Below are 25,201 nucleotides of genomic sequence, written 5' to 3'. Positions count from 1 at the left end.
CCATCTTCTCCCAACTAAAAATTAGATATTGACACAATTGTTCCAAATTTAGCAATAATAATAAACACTTTTTAAATTATTATATATAGTAATATTATCTAACTTAGTAATAAACCAATCTGAAATAACAACATAATGAAAACCATCAATGCTAAGAATCATTGTGTTAAATACTTGAGCCCAAATATTAATTGGTATGAGCTGTTTCAACTCGATTACTAGTCTCAATTTGAATCTTTATATGCAATTAGGGTAATATGATTCTATTGAACTCGTGCAATGCGTAATCTTCTATTCGTATATGTAATTATTTTATTTTATAAATCATATTATACTAAAATTTTCTCAAATATTTTTTACAAAAATATTGTATCATATATAGTACAAATCCTCCTTCTTGTTCTATGCCTATTACTTCGTTTTCTTTTTTCTTTCTCACTCATACATATATTAGTTTACAAAATGTATAATTTTCTTTGTTTCTTATTAGTATTTCAAACTATTGCTTTCTTGAACATTTTCAAATAAGTAAAATATATATATATATATATATATATATATATATATATAATGTGTTTATTAAAACTAGCATATAATGTGTTTATTGAAACTAGCTTATAAGCAATAATTAAGAGAGAAAAGGTTAAAAGTTAACGAACCTTTTTTTTTAAAGCGTTCGATGAGATTGGCCACTAAATATAAAAGAACGTAGTTAATTATTTGATTACATACATATATAAATTTTATAATTGGAGTTAATTGTCATAAAAATTGTGAGAAGCTATTCATGTCAATTACTACTACAAGAGAATTTGAAAAACAAACAATTCATTCAGAATTCGAATAAGGTTAAATACGTTTTGCTCGACTATAAACAAAAATAAATATATTACACGTGTTCCTTAAAAAAGTTATATTTTAGGTCTCTATTAATAATGATAATAAAACAATTTAATGTGGATGCCATTTTAAAGGTAGATGGTATATTGAAAGTCATTTTTGATTAAACGTATAATCGATATTAGATCTAAAAATCGTTATTCACACAAATTTTTCACTTATAAAATTATATGTTAGAAAGTTCTTATTGAAATTTTAGAAGCATGAAAATAATTTGAATTTTTTTTTAAAAAAAAATATTTATCATTTTAGTATATAGTATTGCACTAACACTCATTTCAAACCTCTATATTAGTTAAACTGCGAAATGAAAAAAAAATATAAATACAATATTGTAACTATACGGGTCAATTAAACTGAAATGTGAAATTTTATAATGATGTTTAATATAAAAAAAAACTGTAACAGTGAAGTTCATCGAATTATAAGATTGCGCTCATAATATTGATGTTATATGGTTCCTTCACATTATAATGTTGATGTATTTTTATAACATTCTTATACTTTTTACTCCTTATTTATTTTATTTTTCATTCTTTCAAATATTAATTTTCATTTTCCATCTTCTTATATTTCTTCCTACGCCCATTACGTGTTTGGGTCGGACTGGACAGAAAAAAAATAGTTAAATTTCACAGTGGATCAAATTTTGCAATCAACTTGGACTGAACTTGTGTTGGGCCAAACTGCCCCACTAACCAAGTTATCTAACCTAAAAAGTAAGGCAATTTTTTCATACACCATATCATTTTGTTGTATATGCACCCAACATAACATTTTAAACCCAATTTTGCCTTTGTCTTTTTTGTTTTGAAAAAAATTACAAAGGATTGAGTGCTTGGTGTGCGTTTAGCTGTAGAGGAGTTGGTGCTGGTGTAGTGGTTGTTGTGATGGTGGAGGGAAGCTTTCATTTTTACTCTCACTACTCTCCATGTAAATTGTTATGAGATAAGACAAAAAAAAAAACGTACGTGTCACTTTCTGGATGTCAACATTCGGAACCATCCATAACCCTTGCACTTACAGATTTTCACATCCAGAAAACCTACGATATCCATATCAGAGGCAAAAAATTAACTATAACGTTCCAGCTTCGGCTATGCAGATTCAGAATAGGAAAAACATTTATGGATATAGATATCCAAAAGTCACTAAATTTGAGAAAACTTACTGCACTCGCAATTTTCGCAACAACAGCTCTTCTCTTCTTCCGCGAACGACAACTGTTCTCCTCCTCCGTGAACGACGGTTCTTCTCCTCCTCTCTATCGTCGTGCCTTGCAAACGTGTGTTGGGTGTCGTCGTGCCTTAGGTAGTTGGGTGCATAAGGTTGGTGTAGGGAATGCATTGTTGTAGAAGGAACCTAGGTTTTATTTCATTAAGGATACAATAGACATTTCAGATAACTTATTAAGGACACACAAGACATTTCACATAGTATTGTTGGGTGTAAGTAAAAAATTATATGGTGCAGAGAGATTCTGCCAAAAAGTAAAGGACTTTATGGTTTACTATGCACATCCCCACGTCTTACTTAGCACCACCTTCTATCTTATAAATGAACTCAGTCTCTTCACCCAACTTTCTCTCTCTTGCTCTCTCATCACTCATTCATTTCGATTATCAATCTCTACCAGAATCCTAACCGGAATGACAAATACACTCATATTCGTGGATAATATGTGAACTACTCTTAATGTTGATGAGAAATAGCAAGATTATAAGGCATGAGTATAAGTGGTTATAAACTTGCAAATTAATTCGTAAATTCTGTTTAAATTTACACTTTTGCTCTTTTTTTTTACAAGTTAATTCGAAAGTAAACTCGTTTTCGGATCAAACTTGGTAAACTCAATATCAACTTGTGAGTCTAAAACCGAGTTGGTCAGTTTAGAGGAGGTTTTGAAATTCAAAATGACATCATTTCCTCTGTGGCATTAAACAAATTCACTTGTTTCATTCTTTTCCTTGATTGTTGCTTGCATTAGGGTTTGTGTTCGTTCTTGGTCGTTGACTATTGGTTCATGTTTGTGTTTGTGGTCATCGTTAATCTTTTTGTTAGTTGTTGTCTTTGTTCATTACGTCGTCGTTGCATGGTGGTGCGTGATTTTCTCTGTTTGATTGTCGTCTTTGTGTTGTCGTTATGTGGTGATGCACGTTATATGTAGTTGTCATCTACCGTGTAGTGATTGTGCTTTGTCATGTGGAGATCATTTGATTTGGTTGTGCAATGCAAATGTATTTTTAAATTTTTTAATTTAAAATGAGAACTAGGGTATGCAGGCGATTGAATTAAGGTTTTTGAACATGTTTTTTTTTTCATTATAAAATATTCTATTTTTAAATTCATGTGTTTTTAAGGTATGTATAGGAGTGGACAAATTTCACTTAGGGTAATTCAATTGCATCCTCATTTATTAAAAGTAGAAGTAAAAATTTAGTTATTTTAGTATTGTGGACTTGTTTGTTTCAACTGCTTTGCTTAATTATATTATTTAAATATTGAATTAGTATGTTACTTGCATATATTATACCTTTTTTATATGAAGTAAACTCTTACAAGTTTACGAATTGAGTTTATGGAACTCCTATGAGTATGATAACCTTAAGTATAATCAATATTTGACTTTTTTAAATTGGGTATAAGGACAAAAGATGAGTATATAATTATCCACTTCATTCTCATCCACATACTCATCCGCTTTTAAATCGGTAAAATATCTTTAGTTTATTTGGTACTCTATTTTGAAATTTATGGAATTATAGTGTGTCCATTGGTACTCTATCTTGACAATAAAATGTTTTCATTGCTTTTGTTTTAATTTGATGCGAAAGAGATTATTTAATAAATATTTGAGTGAGTATAAGTACAAATATACTACTACCTCATCACAAATATATTATTACCTCATCGAGATTGGAATTAGACATTTTGTAGATATCACCTAATAGGAACATATGAGTTTTTACTTTGAGGATACGTATATTCCAGCTCACACATGCACCGTTGACATCCCTAATCCTTATCGCATAAGTTGCAGGCCCATAGCGAGGAACACAAAAACATGTTGGATTTGAAGAATAAAGTCAAATCTTAAAGAAGTTGTTTTGATTATGATGTTTGAAGAAAATGATGTTGTTATAACTTTTATTACATGTATTCATGAGTTTTCACACAAGATAATCACAAAAATTCCAATTTAGTACTATACAACCTAATCTTAACATTAACCTTAAGTTTGTTTTAAACGATTAAGATTTTATGTAATGAATTACTCTATTCTTGATATATTTTCAAAACAGGATAATTGATTATCAGTTTTGATAATGGATTAAAATAGAGGAAAAAAAAGGTTTTAACTAATATTTGAGAATAATCGATTAATATGGTCTAACATTTTTTCACAAGGAATGAAAAGCAAAATAATCAATTAACTAGTTAAGTAATCGATTAAAACAACAAGTATTTTTCACTTATATTCACCTTTTTCTAAGAATAATCGATTAAATATGTCAAAATTATTTTTTAATCCATGTTTCAAAAACTTTATGAAAAGAACCTTTGATTCACTCTACAATACAACTCATTATACTTTACAAAACACAATTAGAAAAGTTTAGAAAGTTCAATCTAAATTGTTTTCATTTACTTCAGGAGTACATCAAAAAAAATTTCTAGAATCCTTTCAACCCTCTCTTAATTTTGTCAAAGAATTATAAAGATTGTGTATTGATATCGAATTTCTCTTGTGACTGCTTATGTTGTGCATCTAATAACATCTTTTCATCATTGTGTTACTTGGTTAATCCAATTTGTTGCATTTTGATTGTTCAATAGTTAAATTGTTGCTCTATTACAATGTTATATGTTTGTTTTTTCCTCTTAGTCAGATCCCGAGTTGGACATATTCTTCTTAATTGTATTTAAGGGTTGATTTGTTTGTGTGTCATATCTTATACATGTTTCACATGTGTTGAGTACTTGTAATATATACATAAAAATAGTAAATTTCGACTTTTATAAGGTTGAATAACTAAAATTGAATGTAGGATCAATTGTAATATAGACTAGTGTATTTATGTAATATTTCTCGTTCTTTCTTTATCTTTTTCATATTATTGTTGTATTAATTTATGTGTGTGCAATCTTTATCAATCTTTATTTTATAATTAATTGATCATATTTTACTATTAAAAAGAAAATTATAAATATAATAAGTTACATGACAACTAAAAATAAACAATAGATACTAAGATGTATAACAATAAAGTTTTAATGTTAATAGTAAAAGTGTCCCTCTTCTTTGTTTGATGATTGTCTTTCATGAAAACTAAAGTTCTCTTGATCATTATTAAAGTTCAAACTCGATGTCTCGTGTAAATTTCAACGCATGTGATACGGCCAAAAGCTGTGAACGCTTACTCTAGCGGTGGAAAAGAAAAATTGAAATACTAGAAGAAAATAATGAAGTTCAAGAAGCCCGTTTTATTTTATGTCACCTTCTATTCTTTTTGAAATTGATTATATATTTCGTGAGATTTCAAATTGATCTTCAAGAAATTTGAAATTCAAACACTACCAACTACTGAAAAAAAATCTGCCAAAAGAAACTGAAAAGAAAAAAAGTATCTGTAATTAAACGAGGAAAAAAAAGGCACTTTTATTCTCTAAGCTAAACTTGTCAATTAACCAAATAATAAACACTTGTTGGATATAAAAGTACACATTTTACCGAACTAGGGTCTTTTCAAGTCTGCTAACTGAAACATAAATTCTCACCTAATATGTACAAAAATAGCTCTAGAAAATACTTATACCCTTTTGGAAGGCTTAAGCTATAATCCAAGAAAGGGATGAAAAAGGAAGGAAAGTAAATGCACTACTCCTTTTTGCTTTGGATTTAGGGTTTATACACTTTGTACTTTTTTCATTATAAAGTTAAGGGGAATCTTCTCACTGAACTTTCTCACCCTCAAACTCTTTTGGGGGATTAAAAAGGTAACAAAATGTTAACAAATAATGTTAACACTCCTGGAATCAGAAAATCATAGATGAAATTAGGGATGTTGAACTTTAATAAAAAGGTTAAGACATTAAATTCATGTCAAATTGTGATTTAATTTGAACTGAAAATTTACTTCTGAAAGGAAATTCCAAACACTCCTTCATTATCAGGGATGGCACTAAAAATTTGGTGAGTCATAATAAATTTCAACGAATAAGGAAAAAACGTGCTCAAGAATACAAGTTTCCCAAAAGGTTTGGATTAGAATAAACAACACATACCAACCAAAAATCATCTCCAAATGCGAAGTTCATGAAAGCGATATGTGGACATCTCAACCGTATCCAAGGCATTAATGATGAACATTATACCAAAATATATGAGAAAACAGAATCATCCATGGAGAAGAGAAGATAAACAAAAAGGAAGAGTTCTGATAATATAGGAAATCTTGACATATTTCTAACAGTTACAATTAAATATTGATACAAGCTTGTGATAAATTGTCAATATATATGTCCTTCAAAAGCATAAAAATTTAGATCTATGAATAATTTAGCCTCTACTTACTCTGGCTACTTGGTTTACAATTCATAATAACAACCAGCACTAAACACATTTAAAGTTCTTCAATGATATATAGTTTCCTCCAGAGATGGAAGAATTTCCTTACGGATATCACCAGCAATATCAATATTAAACCTCACAAAGTGCTGGCCCTTAGAAACGCAGCCAAAACTTTTCAGTGACGAAATCAAGGTTATAACTGTGATTTCCAAGCATCATGGTTAATGCTTCCACAGGAAAAAAAAACTCTACAGGAATTATAAGCTTATAAAATGATCAGCAGATTCCTAATTTCACACTGACGGAAAGCAAGTGGGAAAAACAAACCTTGATGCACATAATCATCCACCAAAAACCCAGAGTATAGAAATTCACTTTTCAGGATCCATGACTGATCATTTCTATTTACAAATTTGATGAGGCAATGACCCACAGCAGAAAACTCTTGACAACCCTGCTGCAATCTTACCATTTACCTGCAGTAATTTGTCAGATAGTCCACAAAAGGTATAAAAACTAGATGCCTAGACTAATCCAGAACTTCCTCTTAGCTAAACATCCACTGTCCAGTTAATGTTATTAGTGTTTCCTTCATGCGATTTTTGTAGCTGAGCGACTTTAGCATGGTATGCAGCTGCTGCCACAGCAGTCTTCACCCTCTGACCTTTAGGAAGCTCACAGGCTTCACTCATGGAAGCAAACCTTAGCTCAGATGGAGGAATGAAACAGTCCAAGGAGAGGCCAGGGACATTGAACGCAACCTCCTCAATTGTCCAAGCTTCTTCCATCCTGGTTTTAGTGTGGCTCATAGCAGTTTCCCCAAACCTGAAAAGCGTCACTACAGAACGACCCGAGTGAGCAATCATTATCCCCTCAACAGGCCTGTAATCATCGAGAAAGGAATTTATTGTGGTCTCCCAATATACTGCATCACCACCGTTATTCTGAATGCGGGTCAAATGGGAGTCCTCCAAGTGTACAAGAAGTCCCGTTTTCTGGCTAAAGTACCCAAACAAAACATGCCTTATGATCTCCGCTGGACCCTCACTCCTGGCTTTTAATGTTGAGGGGTCTGCACAGAGCTTGAGTATGAAACAGTCCTCTTCATTTATCTTCTTCTCCCCAATGCATCTTGCATTGATAAACATGCTTGCAGTCGTTCGTGGGTCAAGGCCCTGCACACACAAAAGTAGTCAGAAATGTAAATAACCCAGGTCCCGTTAAATAAATTTTTCCATAAACACTTGTACAATCAACTTATGCAGTTAAGTTTTTTGTACAAGTTAGATGAGAGAACTCCTATAAAATTAGGTCTATATATCATTTTAGCATACGGAAGAAACTCAATTCATTTTCCTTCCCATGTTCTTCTCCTACAAGTACCTAAATATAAATTTATCAAAGCAGTACCCTGATATAGCACAATTACAGCCTCACCTGAAGGGCGCGTCGCAAAGGCCGAACAGGCCCTTTGGCAGCGTGTGCACCGAGCCAGGGCGTGTGCCGCCACACTAGTCTCCCATTGCAACCGGCATGAACCTTGCTGCCACCAAGAGCAAGCTCAACATACCACATGTCCGGGTTCATCTGCCACAAGACAAACCCACCGGACTCGGCAGCCTTGGAGGAGTTCCGGCTGCGCGTGACCTTGTTCGCTGTCTCAAACTCAGAGGCTATCATCCTCACCTTCCCCATGGCATAAGCATTGTTAATCGAATTCTGCAGCTTCTGCCCCCCAGAAGCAGCAATGTACTGCTGCAATATGTACTGAGCAGACGATGTTTCCTGCAACAAAACCAACTTATCTAAGAAACCACCACAAGACAAGATCAACAGTTATGTTATCCTCCTTCACTTTATACACACATTTTCCATTCAATTTTCCAAATGTGACCCAACAGAATGCTTAACATGATACAACATTTACTGATCTTAGAATCCAGAACAAAAGAACCGACAAAAATTAAGGTTATGGAAACAAGTGATAAACCTAAGACTATTTGATCTGGGAATATAACAAAAAGAGAAAAGTTAAATTGAGTGAAAAGAGGAACTAACAATGGGGATGTCTTTGATGCTGAGGTGAGGGAAGGGGTCCGTGGTGCACACGTGCACGGGGGCGAGTGGAGCACCCAACACGCCAAGCAGCAACCTCAGATCGGACTTTTTGCACGAGGAAGAGGACGAGGAGGAGGAGGAAACAGAGGGTGCTCTCGCCAGTGGTCCTTTCATCCACTGGCCCCACCTTCCCTCCCCGCGCGTGGAGTCGTGCCCGTCGGTTCCGTCTGGTCCCTCCTTCAGCGGCGAGAGCGCCTCCGTGGGCCTCAGGCTGCCCGATCTCGCGATGAAGAGCTCCGGCGGCGGCGCGTGGTGCTTCCGTCTCCGCCGCAGCAGCGAGGACATCGGCGATGAGCTCCTGGCCGGGCTCTTGGCGCGTGACCGCGCCGGCGACAGGCCGCGAACCACCTCGTCTTTGAGCGCGGAGAAGAACCCTTGCTTCCGCTCCATTTTTACGACTTTGCCACGCAAGTGAAGTGAGTGTGTTTGTTTGCTCTGGAATGGTGAAGGGAGCGCACACTAAGCAAGTGATTAGAGTTTAGCAGAAGAATCGTTTGTTAAAATGCCAGAGAGAGAGAAAGAGAAAGAAAAAATGAGAGAGGTGTCTCATAAGCAACGGATTCGGACAATGTTGCCGCGAGACAAGTAAACTGTGGTCTACACACTGTTCAGCTAGATTGCTTCTCACAACACCACAATTTCACCTACTTCAACTCTCTCTCACCCTATTTTCTTTTCTTTTTAAAAAAATTAATTTAGCCCTTTTTAATTATATCTTATTCAATCTGGATAAACAATTAATACATTAACAAATATATTAAAGAAAAAAGAAAAAAAAAAGGTTGAGATGATTTGAAGTATTTGGATGATGAAATTGATTTTGAGAGGCCATGATCATTAATTAAAGGAGCTAAGTTAAGGAACATTTTAAGTTCTATTATAACTAATATATTATTACGTATTTTCCTTCATGATATGAGTTAATAGTTAGTAATGTAATAATACTCACTTAATAGAGAAGATAAACAAAATAAGGTAAGAGTTAGAGAACAAACTCAACACATTTTGAATATTATCAAAAGACAAACTCAAACTATGATATGTTATTCCAAAACATAAATAAAGTTTTTTTCTTTTAAATATATATTTTTCTACGAACATTTAACTTCAAGTGAATTTTTTTAAATTACATCATTAATTAACAGTACAAAACTTTGCAATAATGTATGCTTATTAGTTAATTTAGTGAGAAGTTGATTGAGTTTAATAATTGATGTAGCTGTATTGAATATAACAGTCTTCCCTGACATGAATAGAATTGTGTCCTTAAAACTTAAAAAATATGTATTGAATTAATTTATATTATATTAATTCACTTTAAATTTAACTTAATCTTTTAAAATTGTTTATATGGTAAAATTTTATATAATATTTTTGTCGATTTCAAATTTTTTTTTCTTGAAAATATAAAATAAATGAATTGGTATGCGTTTTCTGATTGTGTGATGGTGGTGAGGGATTGCAGTGAGCATGGGAAGAGGACAGCGACAAAACGACGAAAACTGAGTCAGTGGTCATCTTCATCCTCGCTTCACCAATCATACGGTGAATCGTTTCAGACAAATTTTTACATTTTTTTACATTTTTTTTTACAACTATGAAATGTAATAATTTTATTTAAAAAAAAATTATGATTTGATGGTCAAACATGGTGCAATGCGCCGTTAGCAATGGTCAAAGCTAAACGAAGGAAATTTTTTATTTGAGTCCATGAAGGAAAATAGAAGGAGCATAATCATTTTTTGAATACTTTAATGAATGCAGATCCATGATGAGATCAGAGACATCTTCAAAACATCACCAACCACGCCATGCGCTACAAAATGCCTCTACACAACATTGCATCTATCCATTAATATTTCTTTTATTTTATTCTTTTAAATATTATATATAACTTAAATACTAAAAATGGTATAGCAAAAATATATGGTAAGTGAACGAGAGTAAACATCAGTATTGTTTGTTTTTGGAATGAGTGCTCTATCAAAGTTTTGTCTTAAAAAAATACCTCAATAGATTAAGGAATGAGAGTATATAAATTATCATTGACCTCAACTTTTAAGCGATGTGAGACTATATTGACATACGGAACAACTCCTAAAACATTTAAGATAAAACACACTTATATGAGAGTTAACATGATTAAACGTTTTTTACTATAAATATTATATGTTTTTTACGTAACAATTATAATTTAGAACTAATCACAATTCTTCATCTTAACTATAAATTATAAAATAAATCAATTAGATAGATAATATGATGGAGATCTCAAATCGACTAAAGATGAGGACCTTTCATTGTATATAAGTGGGTGCAATCCTCACCTCATTGAGCCGGTTTTATGAGGTTGGGTTAGGCTTAAAGTCCACTTTATAACATAATACATAAAAAAAAAATATCTATAATTTATTGTCTTAAAATACTAGGTTAGACGGTATGATAAGATATATGATTTAAATATTTTTCATTACTTTTAACTCTCTCGTGTAAAAACATAATTTAAAGATGCTCCATTTTTGTCCATTGAAGGTTGATCGAAGTGAAATAAGCATGATTCACCAACTATTTGGGAATTTTATAGTTGATAGGTATAGGTAGGTGGTGGAGGTGTGGATAGAAAACTAAAATGGAAGTTAAGTTAAATTTCCTTATGAAACCTTTTTCTTTCAATCATAGTAACTGGGCATTGAAAACATAGGACCATTTCAGTATTTATAATTAGCAAGTTGCAATCACTGGAAAATGGAAATTAAATAATGAAGGAGGTAGCCTAGGTAGGTGCCAATTCTTATACGACAACAACTTCCTGTAAGGTCAATTCCATTTTTATCAATAAGAGATCAATTATTTTTATGGCATTAGATGTAGATAGATGCGTGAGTAAGAAAGAATATGGATACAATACTATGAGAAAGTTAATATTATTTTTATTTTAAATTATTTTTAATATAAAGGTCAAGAGATTGTTGACATAATAAAAATCAAATTAAAATAGATTGATAATAAAATAAGAAAACATGGTATAATCAAATTAAAATAGATTGATAATAGAATAAGAAAACATGGTATAAAAGTCCAATAAATATGTTCAAAATAATTGTAAGTTACGAAGAGTAAAAGTCCAATTAATTCAAAAACCTAATAAGTGAAGTAAAGTAATTTTATCTGATAATTAAACAAACTGATTATAATTTTATCATCGGAGTCTCTTGCAGGTACACATACTCACCCAAGAGTTTGTTCCTGAGTCCAAAAGTCGAGAGTTGAATACCAAACAATATATTCCGCAATCGAGAATCAGTCAAAACTCAAAACAGTAGACCTTGTAACCGAAAGCTCAAAAGAGTAGTGAGAGTCTCAGATACCGAGAAAAGGAGAAAAATACTAATGGTTTCTGAGATTTTGTAAATACACAAATATTTACCCTTATTTTATCTTTTCTTATTCTAGCATTTATTTTATTTTTTCTTATTTTAGTCTTTATTTTTACATTCTCATATTTTTTTGTTTATTTTTTCTAATAGAATATAGATGGATAATTTGAGGATTGAAAAATGAAATATGGTTGGGAGTAAGGTGGTGTGGGGTCATTGAGGAACCCTAGTTCTAGATGGAGTGACTTTTGTTTTGACCAACCAAATTTGCATCTTTCCAAAGAGACATGCACTTCACACCACCCACTACAACCATGTTTTTGCTTTTTCCCAAACACTACTTCTCTTAATCACGTCGCTCATCACGGAGATTCCTACTTCTACTATTATTTCCCATTGTCATTATCTAACAAAGAGGATTCTATATTACAACTACAACCTACTACTATGAATTCGATTTCATGTTTTGCTTCTCCTTTTCATACCATCATCTTTCTCTCTTGTATAATGACTCATTCATTTTTATTTTTATTTTTATTACTGATTTGATATCTGATTTATATAAAAGTGTATGTATATATTTATTACTCATTTCATATCTGATTTGATTTAAAAAGTCTAATATATATGGATACGAGTTCCTATAATTCTTGTATATATAATTTCATCATTTCTATACTAAATAAAAAAAAAATTATACTTTTGTTGCTTCTCTTTTTGTTTTTTAAACTCATTTTTTATTGACTCTTTTCTTCATTTCAGGAACCTTCATGTTGGAGCAAACCTCAACCTTATGAGCTGATTTTATGAGGTTGAGTTAGGCTTAAAATTCACTTCGTAATATGGTATCAGAGTCATTTCGAGTCTATCCTAACGAGTGTTTGTTGGGTTTATCAGGTCACCCACTATCGGACCGTTATCAGACCACCCATAACATATGTCTCCACGCACGAGTTGGTAGCCTCGGCGTGAGGGTGTGTTGGAAATCCCACATCGACTAGAGATTAGAGCCTTTAATTGTATATAAGTAAGTGCAAATCTCAACCCTATGAGCCGGTTTTATGAGGTTGAATTAAGCTTAAAGTTCACTTCGTAATACTCCACCACATCAACTTCCAACATTCTAGCTCCAGTTCCCTCTTCCTTTTAAATTGCTGTCCAAAGGTAAATTTTTAAATTTGTAAAGTGTTATTGAGTTGTTGGATTCAGTTTGTTTTTATTCATGAATATTCCTTTTTACGATTGTTGGTGTATGATTTGGTTTGGTTTAGAAAAATTTGTGAGAATTTATGTGAGTTACATGGTAATGAAGTTTGGTTTGGGGAATTAAGCTTCTGAATTAGTTTCTGAATACAAACTTTGTAACTAGTATCTAACGGATTAATATAGAGTAATTTAGAAAAAAATTAATTAATAATTAAAATTTTAATAATTAATAGTTAAATATCAATTTAAAAATAACTTTTATTTAATAACTTTTTTTAGTATTTACTTATACCATAATGTTTACTTATACTCTCATTCTTAAGAATGAGACTATGTGAATGAGAAAACTACTGCAAATGTTTTGAGTTAAGGCCTTGATATTAATGATTGATTACACAGTATATTGAGATTTGATAATTTGATAACTATAGTTTCCATTTTCATCATTAGAGCACGCACATCCTTTAGGTCATCGTCACCTTCATTAATCCAATAGTTTAGTTATTTAATGAAAAAAAATATTCATATCTTTTGTCAAACTCTTAATTGAAAAGAGCCTAAATGATATTGAGTCTTATACACACCTTTTTTTCTTTAATCTTCTCAACACACTTTTTTTCCCGAAATAATATTATATAGTTTAACAATGTTAACAAACCTTCAAATAGTATTTATTCTCCACACAAAAACACTATAGTAAAAGAATATTTTGAGAAATTCTAACCTAAAATGTTGAGTTGAAGAATGAGGGTTTACCTAACAATGAGTTAAAAACTAACCAAAGTTGTGTGGTGAATTCAATATGCAAAAAAGAAAATGATAGAATTGCATGATAAAGAATAATGAAAATTTGCATGATGTACATGGTTTGATTGATTTGACAGTCTGACAAAGATATAGTTTTCCATCTTTCTTCTTTTTGGATTCAGGACCTGTTCTTCCAACCCATTGCAGATGGACATGCTTCTTATGGAAGTAACCTCACCTCTAAAAAAAGGAATAAAACAAAATCTACTTCAATGATGAAGCTGCCAAATCACAAAAGGGATAAAAAAAAAACTTTGAATTAAGATATAGAAGAATTAGAGAGACTTGTGATGGTGTCTTTTGGATTCTCATCAAATATGGTTGGACATCCATGGTGGAAGCAACATATATTTGTTTTTATGTTAAAGAGAATGTGATTATGGGATATATGTAAATATCCCATGCTCAACCAAATAATTTAAGGAACATGTTTCACAAAAATATATTTCGAGATTTTGGTAAGTTAAAAAAAAAATGTATTTACAATTTAATGTATTAAGAAATATTAATAATTTTTTTAGTATTTAAAATAATATCTAATTTAATTAATATAATAACTAATTATTTTTATTTTTAAAAATAGTCTCTATTTAATATTTTTTTATTTTTGAATTATGTAAACTTTAGATTATAATAATGTTTAACTATTTTTTCTTATCATTCTATGGAAATCAATCAAATGACATACTAATTATTATATCATTCAACAACCTTATCTTAAAAGCAATCTTAATTTATTCAACATTTGAATTATAAATATATATATATATATATATATATATATATATATATTATGAATTGTGTGTATAGTATTTTGTAAAAGGAATAATAATGATAATAAAATGTTCGGATGATTTATATTTTGAAAATACATACTTATAAAATAATTTTGGATCAATGGCATAGTCTATATAAAATAAATTTTTAATTTAATTATGAATTTTGAAAATAAAATTTTGAATTAAAAGTTATTAAATAGTGTAAAATAGGCATGTACCATTTGATCTCTTCCGTACCGAAGTAATTATATATACATATATAATTTTATCATATGAGAAAATAGATAATCAAAAGATATTAAGTACATTGGGATTTTTCTTTCCTTTTTTCAGTGTAAGGATATAATTGCAGAATGTATTATAATCATTATTTTGGAATATTCATTTTAGAATACTCTGAAAAGTATTTTTGGAATATATATTTTCTTATAAAATATTCTTTCTGGATCTATTTTTTTTTCTTAACCATTTAAAATGCAAAAAAAAATAAACATAAATATGTTTCGGAATATACCTTTTAGAAAATAATACTTTTCAGAAAATATTTTTAATAACACATTTTTTCTTATAAATATTGCAATGGAGTGTCTTCTTTTTTCAAAAGGGGCTATAAAATGTTTTTATGTATAACATTTAAAAGGAGATAAAAAATTTGGGTCTCAAGTAACAAAAAAGAAAGTGCGTATAAAAAAAGGAAGTGTAAATAGCAACTAAGCTTTTAAGTTAGTCACAAAGTTATTGATCCAATAAATTTCATTCTGTAAGATCGATCAAGAAGGCCCAAGCCCACTCTATAAGATCTTTACTTGTTAATATGAAAGATTGGTGCATGTTATTCTCATTCTTTTTTTCGCTTTCCATTTTTTTTTATAAAATTAAATTTGAATCTTGGCTCTTTTTTTCAGTAAAAAACTTAATTAAACCGAAATAAATTTCCATATTGTTATTTTTATTGTAAAAACTAATATAACTAAAACTTGTTTTCGTTGAATTAAATTTGTATATACAAAACAAAAGTTTCAGTTATGTATTCATACATTTTATGCTTAGCAAAAAAATGCACTCATACAATCATCCTCGTAAACCAGTCTATGACATAAGTTAATATTGTAAAAAATATTTAGCATTATTTAAAATTTCTTCCTAATGTCCACCTTTCTAACTACTACTCTTTTTTTTATGTCTTTTCAAACAAGTAAAAAAAAAAAACAATACATCACTCAAAATAAGAAAACTAGTCAATCTGATTTTACCTCTTATTTACGATTAAGTTTTTAGTTGTCCGTCTTATAATTTATCTCACATATGTTATAATGTAAATGAATAAATTTATTTAAAGATATAGTGCAATTTGTTTTATTAACTATTAAAATGATTTTATTTTAGAAAACCTAAAGTAAATTGTGTGTTTATTTACAACTATGGTTTCTATTATTTTTCAAATTAACTGAAGTTACATTATGTAATAAGATTTTATTTTTAAAATGGCATGACATTTTATCACAATGATATATTTAATCAATTTTTCACTCACACCAAACTTTCGAGCAACTTGTACTAGGTTGTAATTAAGATCTAATCTTAACTATTTTTGTATTTAGCATCATTCAATGACATCCATCCAACTCACGTTATGTTTATGATATTCAACATTCAACATTCAAATTTGGATACAAGGAAAAAGGATATTAAGACTAAGTCAAGGACACATGCAATTTAATCACACAGATTTGATTGCCATGATCATAACATAAGAAAAAAAACTAATTATACATATGTTTATTCAAATTATTTACTAAGATACTCTTTTGCTTATCTCCATGTACACATATGAGATACTGATATTTGGAGTATATTTCAATTGTTTAAAATATTGAAGCTAAATCCACGAGCTCAACACTCAAAGTCTCATCGACCCAAAAACAATATTTAAGTATTTATTAGTCTAATAGCATAAAGAATGCAATTTGTCTTACCATGCTTGAGATCAAGTCATCCGATGTTGTGAATTCGAGCTGAGCAAGTAGTCAATTTCTTCCTCAACGGATTCTCAAACTTTAATAGTAAAAAACGAGTAGATATTCACTTAAAAAAAAACTTTTTGACGTTTAAGCTAGTAAGAATATAAGAAAATATAAATGAAATAATAATAATCCTAGAGATTGTATTTATATATTTACATTTTACTATAAGTAACGGTCGTTTCAGTATTAATTATAAGATCGAACTTCATGGATACGTGGAGGTGGTTACTTTCTCTGTATAAGCAAGATTTACGAATAGCTGCATGTTATTAGTGAATAATAATATCTCCGTATTTATAAGATCGAATAGTGTATGATTAAATATATTTTTTTTTATGTTGTTTAGCTTTATTCATGAGGTCAAAGAGTTTATAAATTAGATTTTTTTCACTATTATTTTTTTAAAATTTTTATTTACGTAAGTGTTGGATAGTCTTTTACAAATATATTTTTTGAAAATTATCCTTCTTTCACTAAGAAAATGAGATAAACATACTTTATATGCTCATTTAATATTTTAAAATTTATTAAAATTCTAAATCCATGAGTTAAGATAAGTTAACATTTACATATTTATTTCACAATACCCGTAGTGTAAGTTTTACCAAATAAGGTTTTTTTACCAAGATGAGTTTTTTTTTTTTTTTTTTTTTACTAAAATGGGGTCCGTTTAAAAAAAATTACAAATTTAGGCAAGTCGTGCCAATTCGGCACGACTTCATATGCAGAAATCGTTTCAATTAGGCACGACTTCTGCCGTGTCATACTAAAGTCGTGCCAACTTGGCACAACTTCTGCCCCGTCATATTGAAGTCGTGCCAAGTTGACACAACTTCTGCCACGTCATATATATATATATATATATATATATATATATTTAATTTTATTATTTATATATTGGATAGTAAGTTATGTAATGTTAAAAATTAATTTGATACATAATTTTCTAAGAGTGTTAGTTTTAAGGAACAAAAAATTGGATAATAATGTATGGATCATGTTTGACGGTAATGTAATACAATAACTTGATTATTTGATTAATTAAAAAATGAAGAAAATTGTTATTGAATTTGGAAATAAATAGATAAATGAAAAATTATTATATTTGGAAAATAAATAGAGAATTATTGTTGTGAATTTGCAAAATAAATAGCTTGAGAAGTAATGATTTTACAGAACACGTAATGATGAGAAAAAAATTAATTTTTAACATTATATAACTTACTACCCAATATATAAACAATAAAATTAAAAATAAAATTAAAAATTATGACGTAGCAGAAGTCGTGCCAAGTTGACACAACTTCAGTATGACAGGGCAGAAATCGTACCAAGTTGGCACGACTTTAGTATGACATGGCAGAAGTCGTGCGTAAAGAAGTCGTCCCAATTAGGCACGACTTGCCTAAATTTGTAATTTTTTTTAAACGGACCCATTTTAGTAAAAAAAAAAAAAATAACCCCATCATTGTAAAAAAACACCAAATAAACAACAAAAATATCTTATGCATGACAAAGATTGAGTAGTTTAAGTACGGTATTTAAGGCAGAGATTGAACTTAGGAACCACCAAATATTTAATGAAGGAAAGCAAACAAAAGTTGCTTTATTTTCTGTTATATATGTTTTTTGAAAAGAACAGAAAGGAAGAGTCCAATTCATAAGTGGTGGTGAACTAAAACTAGAACTACAGAGAGAAAGAGAGAGACATTGAAGTGACAAATTTTGTACTAAATACTCTAATAATGAAGAAGGTGGTTTTGGTGATGGAGGCATATGAGAAGGTAAAATGAATTGGACAATTGGCACCGACACATCATGTGAAGCATCTTATTTAATACCAAACACACTGTTCAAGCAAAGCAACCATCGTATCCTTTGGTGGATCCATCCTCTCTTTTGCAGATCTAGAGACTTCACAAACACCAAAATTGTACCCATGCCATTCCATGTCCCACCACTTTCGCTATTTCTAGTTATTATTGAATGCGGTAATTGATCCTATCGATGTTATCTTTCAGATTTGAGGTTAGAATAGTAACGTTATTTGTTGAAAAAACTTTTCAGTTAGGGAGAATCCACTCCTCTTAGACCTCTATTAGAGCTTGTTCTAGTATGTCAATATAGTCTCACATCGTTTAGGAGTCGAAACTAAGAGTAATTTATATACTTCTTCTTCCTCGAACTCATCAAGGTGCCTTTTAAGAAAAAAAAATTGTGACAAAACACTGACCAAAGCGGTCAATACGCTAGCAATGCTATATAAACCTCTAGTTTGTCTCATCAACCAATACAATTAACTAGACTAAGAAATCACTATTACTAGTTTAATACTATTACAATCACAAAAATTATGTATATAGAATGATACAACTAAGTTCAATAATTTTTTTTTTATCTTTTAAATTGGTTTTATAAAATTGAATTAGGTTGAAATTTTTTTAATTATAAAATCTAAAATATAAAATTAGAGAATTTATCAAATAATCAATTGATGATAAATAGGCTAGTTGACAATTGAAAAAAAAAGTTTGATCCAATGATTTGTTTTTATCATGCCAACAAAATATTTGTGAGTATAAAAGTTATCTTTGTTAACAATTATAAAGAGAAATATTAGAAAAATGTTTATTAATAGGTGAGAGACTAATAATATAAAAAAAGTTGATGTTATCTTCAACTTAAAAATCTCAATTAACATATGTATATGGAATTTTTGTGTGTATATATTGTTTAACTTGCTAATTTCTATACATAAGATGAAACTTAAACTTATATTTGAAATTATAACCATTTTTGCATTAAGCATATGGATATCATTTTTCAGAATTGTTAAAGTTATATAGTTTGAATTGGAATTTCATATTGTATAAAAATAATAAATTGAATAATATTGTTTTGAGGTTTCGAGTTAAAGTTGTCTGAAATTCTCTTCTGTTGTTAAATTATAATTTATTAGTTTGTTAGTGAATATTTTTCTAGTGTTTCTTCCCCAAATTCTCCACTTAAATGGTCCAATTAATCTCATGATCTCAATTTTAAATTATGTATTGAATTTTATTTTATTTTTGCTTGCCAATGACTTGATAACATGTTAGGTTGGTTTGAGACATGAAATTTTATAGGTTGACCATCAATATAATACGGGTGCGGGTTAAATTGGTGGGCCAATTAAGATATTTGGTGGTTCATAAGACAATTCTAATACGATTTTTTTTGTTTACTTATATAGTGTATAAAATAAGATATTTACATTTACAAAATATGATATATGCATTTACAGAAGTATTTTACTTATTTTTTTAATTATAATTTTAACTTCTGTTTATTAGTAAGCTACCCTCTTTAATAACGTTGTGGTATTGTTGATTTTAGACATAAATTTAATTAATCTTGAATAAAAACCATTTGTATATGTAACATGAGGGAAAAACTAAAGTGTGTGCCCTACATTGAGAAAGGAGATTTTAGGGTAAGAACAAAAAGTGAATAGAGATCTACTGTGAATCTTAACTAGATATACTTTAGAGAAAATTGTTATGTGAATACATTATGAATTTATCTATTAAAAGAGAATCACTAATATTATTTTAGAAAAAAATAGTTTTTATTATTAATATATAGTTTTAAATTGGTATCTATTTAGTTAGAAGATTTTAACTATCAATTTGAATATTTTTTAGGATATTTTTTAGGTATCTAAAATCTTGATAACTAATTAGACAGTAGAGATTATTTATTAATAATAAAAACTAATTTAAGATATATATCAATAATTTTTTTAGTTTTTAAAATAGTATTTAATTTAATTAATATAGTAATTAATTATTATTTTTTTCTAAAATTAGTTTTTATTTAATATTTTTTAGTGTATAATATATACTATTTTTTTATAATTTATTAATTAATGTGTAGTTTTAATTTTTTATAGTAAATAAAAGTAATAAAAATAATTTGTTGTTGGATTATTTTTGTTTAATTACTATTTATTGAATTCAAACTTTATATATGAAAAATGCATTAAATATTTGGAAAATCTGTTTTATGTTTATTAAAATTAGTAAAATTGGTATTACTCAATATTCAAATACATATTGAACTCTTTAATTTGATGTCAATAAAAGAACTATATTGATTTGGTCTCATTCAATGAACTGGACGAGCTAGTAAGATACAAGCTTTAAAGCTACTCATCTTACCTGCTTTTTTTTATGAAATATATCTAAATTTATGTAAAATAAAAATTACTCAATCATGTGATATTTGAACATAATTATTGTCTTTTATGAAAAGGATTGAGTGTAAAAATTAAAGTAATAAAAATATTAAAACGCCTAAAATCAACGAGTTAATCTTTCTTTTGATCAATGGGTGGAAAGTGATGAATAGGAAAAAAAAGGTGAAAAATATATTATTTGAATGAAAAGGAAATCATTAGAAAAAAATCAGTGAAGAGTCTGTGTGCAGTGTGATCAAGAAGAATCATTGCCTCGAAAAAAAGAATATTTACACGTAAATTTAACCACTTATCAGTAAGAAAAAATATAAAAGAAAAATCTACCAATCAAGTTGACTTTCCCATTAAATATAAGAGTTTAAGTGTGAAAAGTTTGGCAACTGAAATCCACAAACTTTTCATATAAATTAACCAATGCAAAATGATCTCTTCTCCTTATACAACACTGCACCATTTGATAAAAAAAAGAAGAGACTTAAAATAGAGGCATTTGGCAGTAGGACACTGATATTTTTACACACCAAAACATTATACTTTGTTTGTTTTCGTGATCTTTTATCTTGGGAAAGATAATACATGATCGCAGATTCTGTTTTGTTTACCATACTTTTTATATCCACGTTACATTTAATTACACTTTTCGGCTTTTTCTCTGTAATACAATATCATATTTGTGTATTTGTTAATTTTGTTATCTTTCTCCAATTTACATGACAAACATAAATTTTATAAAATTGAATTAGAACATAGTATGAAAATTATTTAAAATTTATTATAATAAAAATTTGTTAAACTTATGAAAGTTATCATACCGCTATCAAATGATTTATAAATATATGTTGAAGATACAAACCTTATTTTATAAAATTAAATTAAAGTCCAATTCTTAAAAAATATCAATCACTCATTATCCTAAAATTATTTAACCAAAAAGGAGTAGTGTAACATTGTCATTACTATGTCCTTTATCCATTAGTCAATGATGATTAACTGAATCCAAAGAGTATTTAGATTAGAGAAAAGATTTGAGTAACTGAATTTGGAGTGATTTGAGAGAAAAATAAAATTATTCGAATTGAAGTATGTTAGAGTAAATTTGTAAAAAAGTTTATTGAAATTTGTGAGTTGTTGTGTAAATTTTTTTAATTTTTTAAAAAGTTTACAAATTCACTTTGTCTATAGAAATATTTGAATAATAAAAAATAATTAATTAATTTATATATTTATTTTTTATATTTAATAATAATAATATTATATAAATAACTATATTTATTTTTATTAATAATATTATTAAATATTTTATACAAATAAAATTAAGGATTATTTAAATTTTTAATAATATTATGTAAATTTTTAATAATTATAAAATGTACATTTAACTATAGTTTTCTCATAATTTTTTTGCATATTTACAAATAAAGAAGAATCAAGCTTTTCCACTTTATTTTCTGGATTTTAATAATATTTTATTTTTTGAATTTTCACTTTCTATGCTCGCAAAAAGTTGATGAACAGAAACAAACAAGCGGCTACTGATCAGGAGAAAAGAAGTGGTTTTGAAATTTGATTGTTAGAGAGATTTTTGTAGATGAAGTGTTCGAAGCTCTTGCATCACTCAGTGCCAGAATCTGACATTTAAAAAGCCCCACCTAATGTTATGACCTTAAAGATTTTTGCAACAAGAGAGAGAGAGAGAGAAAGTAGGGTGGAGGGACCAAAGTGTAGCCACGTAAAGAAAGGCATGGTGGTGTTTCTTGGAAGAGAAAACAGCTCATAGAATGCAATGAATGTGGAAAATTTTGCAATCTCAACATGCAATGCTACGTCCATGTCCATCACACATATATAGGGGACAAGTAACCATTTCAATGTTTGAGGTTAATAAAGCCAAAGGGTACGCAGAAACCAAAACCAGTAGCCAGCTGTGTGTTTTTGAATCCTAGTGATTCAACTGGATCAGGGTAATAAATTGTTCTTGTCATACTTTTCACCTACCCTTTTGCCTTTCTTCCTATAAATAGCCCCACTCTTTGCCTCACTCTTCCATAGGTTTCAGATCAGAGTTTGTAGTGTGTGCCACTCTAATCAATTATTACGTACCTTCTTCAACTACACACAGTTCTTCTTCTCCCTCTCCTTATTCCACACTGTGAAACCAAGATGAAGCTGTCATTTGCTGCTATGCTACTTCTTTGCCTTCTCCTCAGCTCCTCCTTGTTCCAAGCTTCATCTGCTGGTTCTGGTATGCCTTAAGCTCAGTTACTTCTACTCTTATTACACAATTATAATACCTAATTATTTTTTAAGTTTTTGACAAATCTTATTTTATAAGTGGATTGATTATTTTTAAATCGATTTAGTTTATTTTATGAGATTAAATTATGTTTAAAATTCACTTTTTAAATCGACTTATATAGTTGAATTATGTTTAGAAATTACTTCTTACTATTGTTGTAAATGATAGGTTTAATTGTTATGCATTGACATTTGCAGTGCAAGTTCTTGTGTTAGATTTATTATTTGGAGGAGGTTGACATGATCTTCACTGACAAGGATTTTTATGCAAGTAATCTGATTCTCTAATTATAAATGATGAATTTTGTTTCCTTAAAATATATCTTATTGCTATATTTTGAAACAAAAATAAATAAATTGAATTTCGTTTAAATCTCTAAAATTAACTTCTGTTTTGTTCCTAAACATAGGTTATTATCATCCTTTAACTCTCTCGACTAAAGATAAACAATTTAAAACTCAGATAGAATCTTAAAATTTATTATAGTATTTTGTATCAATAGTTAATTACTAGTATTTTAGATTGTTTTAACGAAAGACTCAAACTCTCTAACTGCTCTCTCCTCCCACTTTTACTATAACCTAAAAAAATTGAGATATTTGAGTTAGACTGATGCACTTTTGATACAAATTAAAGACTCATCAAAAATTTATTTGTAAAGTGAGATTTATAATCAGTTAAATTATATAATGTTTTATTCATTATTAAAAAATTATTATAAAAAGTAACAGATGTTGATGAAAGATTAAATAAGAGTTATAGTGAAAGCTAATTGTATTTTGATGTTGACTTAACCTTGGAATCAGGTTTCTGTGCCTCCAAGTGCGCGCAGAGGTGCTCTAAGGCAGGGATGAAGGACAGGTGCTTGAAGTTCTGCGGAATCTGCTGCAGCAAGTGCAAGTGTGTCCCATCTGGCACTTATGGCAACAAGCACGAGTGCCCTTGTTACAGGGACATGAAGAACTCCAAGGGCAAGGGAAAGTGCCCTTAATTCTTTTTTTACCTTCCACACCATCTGCATGTAACTCCATCTTCAGAGATATTACTACACCATGGACCCTTCTTAGTTCATTAGGTTTTGCTTCTTTCTGTGTTTATGTATTATATATATATATAGAGAGAGAGAAATTTGGTCACTGAAGTTGTATCTGGTGTTTGTGCATGACCAGAGTGGGAATAACTGGGTCCTCGTTCTCTTTTTTATGTGAACTTTGTCTGGTTTCTGTACACTAATTAATAAAAGTCAATTCTCGTAATTGTATTTCTTTGCAAATTTTGAAAATTTACCTTATAATTTGCCAGGAATGAATCGAGTAAATAAAAAAATGAGAAAATTCGGCATCAAAGAACCTATAAATCTATCTATTGTATTAAAATTTTATCTATGTTAAATTTTGGATTGAAAGTGATTTTTTTTATCACGAACCTCTTAATATCAAAATGGTATCGTTTTGGTGATCGAGATAGGAATTTGAAAACAGTTTCCCTAACTCGACCAGTGTATTTTATTTTTCAACATAGAACTTTTTATTGTTCACATATGAGAATTTGATTTTTGCAGAGTCAAATTCTATTATGCTTTTACGAATATGGGTCAAATTTTGGGAGTATTTTTTATTTTTCGTAATGGAGTAAAAGAAATAAGGGTTTTTTTTGTGGGTGATTGAAATTTGGTCTTTAAGGACTCGAATTGTCACTCATCTTCTGTGTTTTCAGGAAAAAAAAATCCTGAAATTTGGTTTATGACGACAACTTGTAAGTACTTAATTCTTTTTTATTGTCTATGTTGGAGTGGAGCTGAGTGTATCAGTGTGTAATAAATTATCATAATATTGAAGTTATTTTCTAATTTTGACATCAAAAACTTTATCCAAGATTCTATTAT

The 25,201-nt window shown here is 29.4% G+C and overlaps 2 protein-coding genes across 2 annotated transcripts; one reads left to right on the top strand and one right to left on the bottom strand.

Annotated features, from left to right (window-relative positions):
* Positions 1 to 6,319: 6,319 nt before the first annotated feature.
* On the bottom strand, positions 6,320 to 9,246 carry LOC137816536 (uncharacterized). The gene is made up of 3 exons (XM_068619715.1): positions 8,531 to 9,246; positions 7,910 to 8,257; positions 6,320 to 7,647 (listed from the first exon to the last, which is right to left on the bottom strand). Exons 1-3 carry the CDS (start codon positions 8,978 to 8,980, stop codon positions 7,024 to 7,026), a joined length of 1,422 nt encoding a protein of 473 aa, XP_068475816.1. The 5' UTR covers positions 8,981 to 9,246; the 3' UTR covers positions 6,320 to 7,023.
* A 13,811-nt stretch (positions 9,247 to 23,057) lies between these two features.
* LOC137816535 (peamaclein) lies at positions 23,058 to 24,572 on the top strand. Its single transcript, XM_068619714.2, has 2 exons — positions 23,058 to 23,262; positions 24,123 to 24,572. The coding sequence occupies exons 1-2, from the start codon at positions 23,181 to 23,183 to the stop codon at positions 24,305 to 24,307; spliced, it is 267 nt and encodes an 88-aa protein (XP_068475815.1). The 5' UTR covers positions 23,058 to 23,180; the 3' UTR covers positions 24,308 to 24,572.
* The last annotated feature ends 629 nt before the right edge of the window (positions 24,573 to 25,201 follow it).

Source organism: Phaseolus vulgaris, chromosome 1 (assembly GCF_051622355.1).
Source record: "Phaseolus vulgaris cultivar YP4 chromosome 1, ASM5162235v1, whole genome shotgun sequence".
Classification (NCBI taxonomy): Eukaryota; Viridiplantae; Streptophyta; class Magnoliopsida; order Fabales; family Fabaceae; genus Phaseolus; species Phaseolus vulgaris.
The sequence above is the reverse complement of the archived record's forward strand: the minus strand, read 5'-3'. Positions and strand labels throughout refer to the sequence as shown.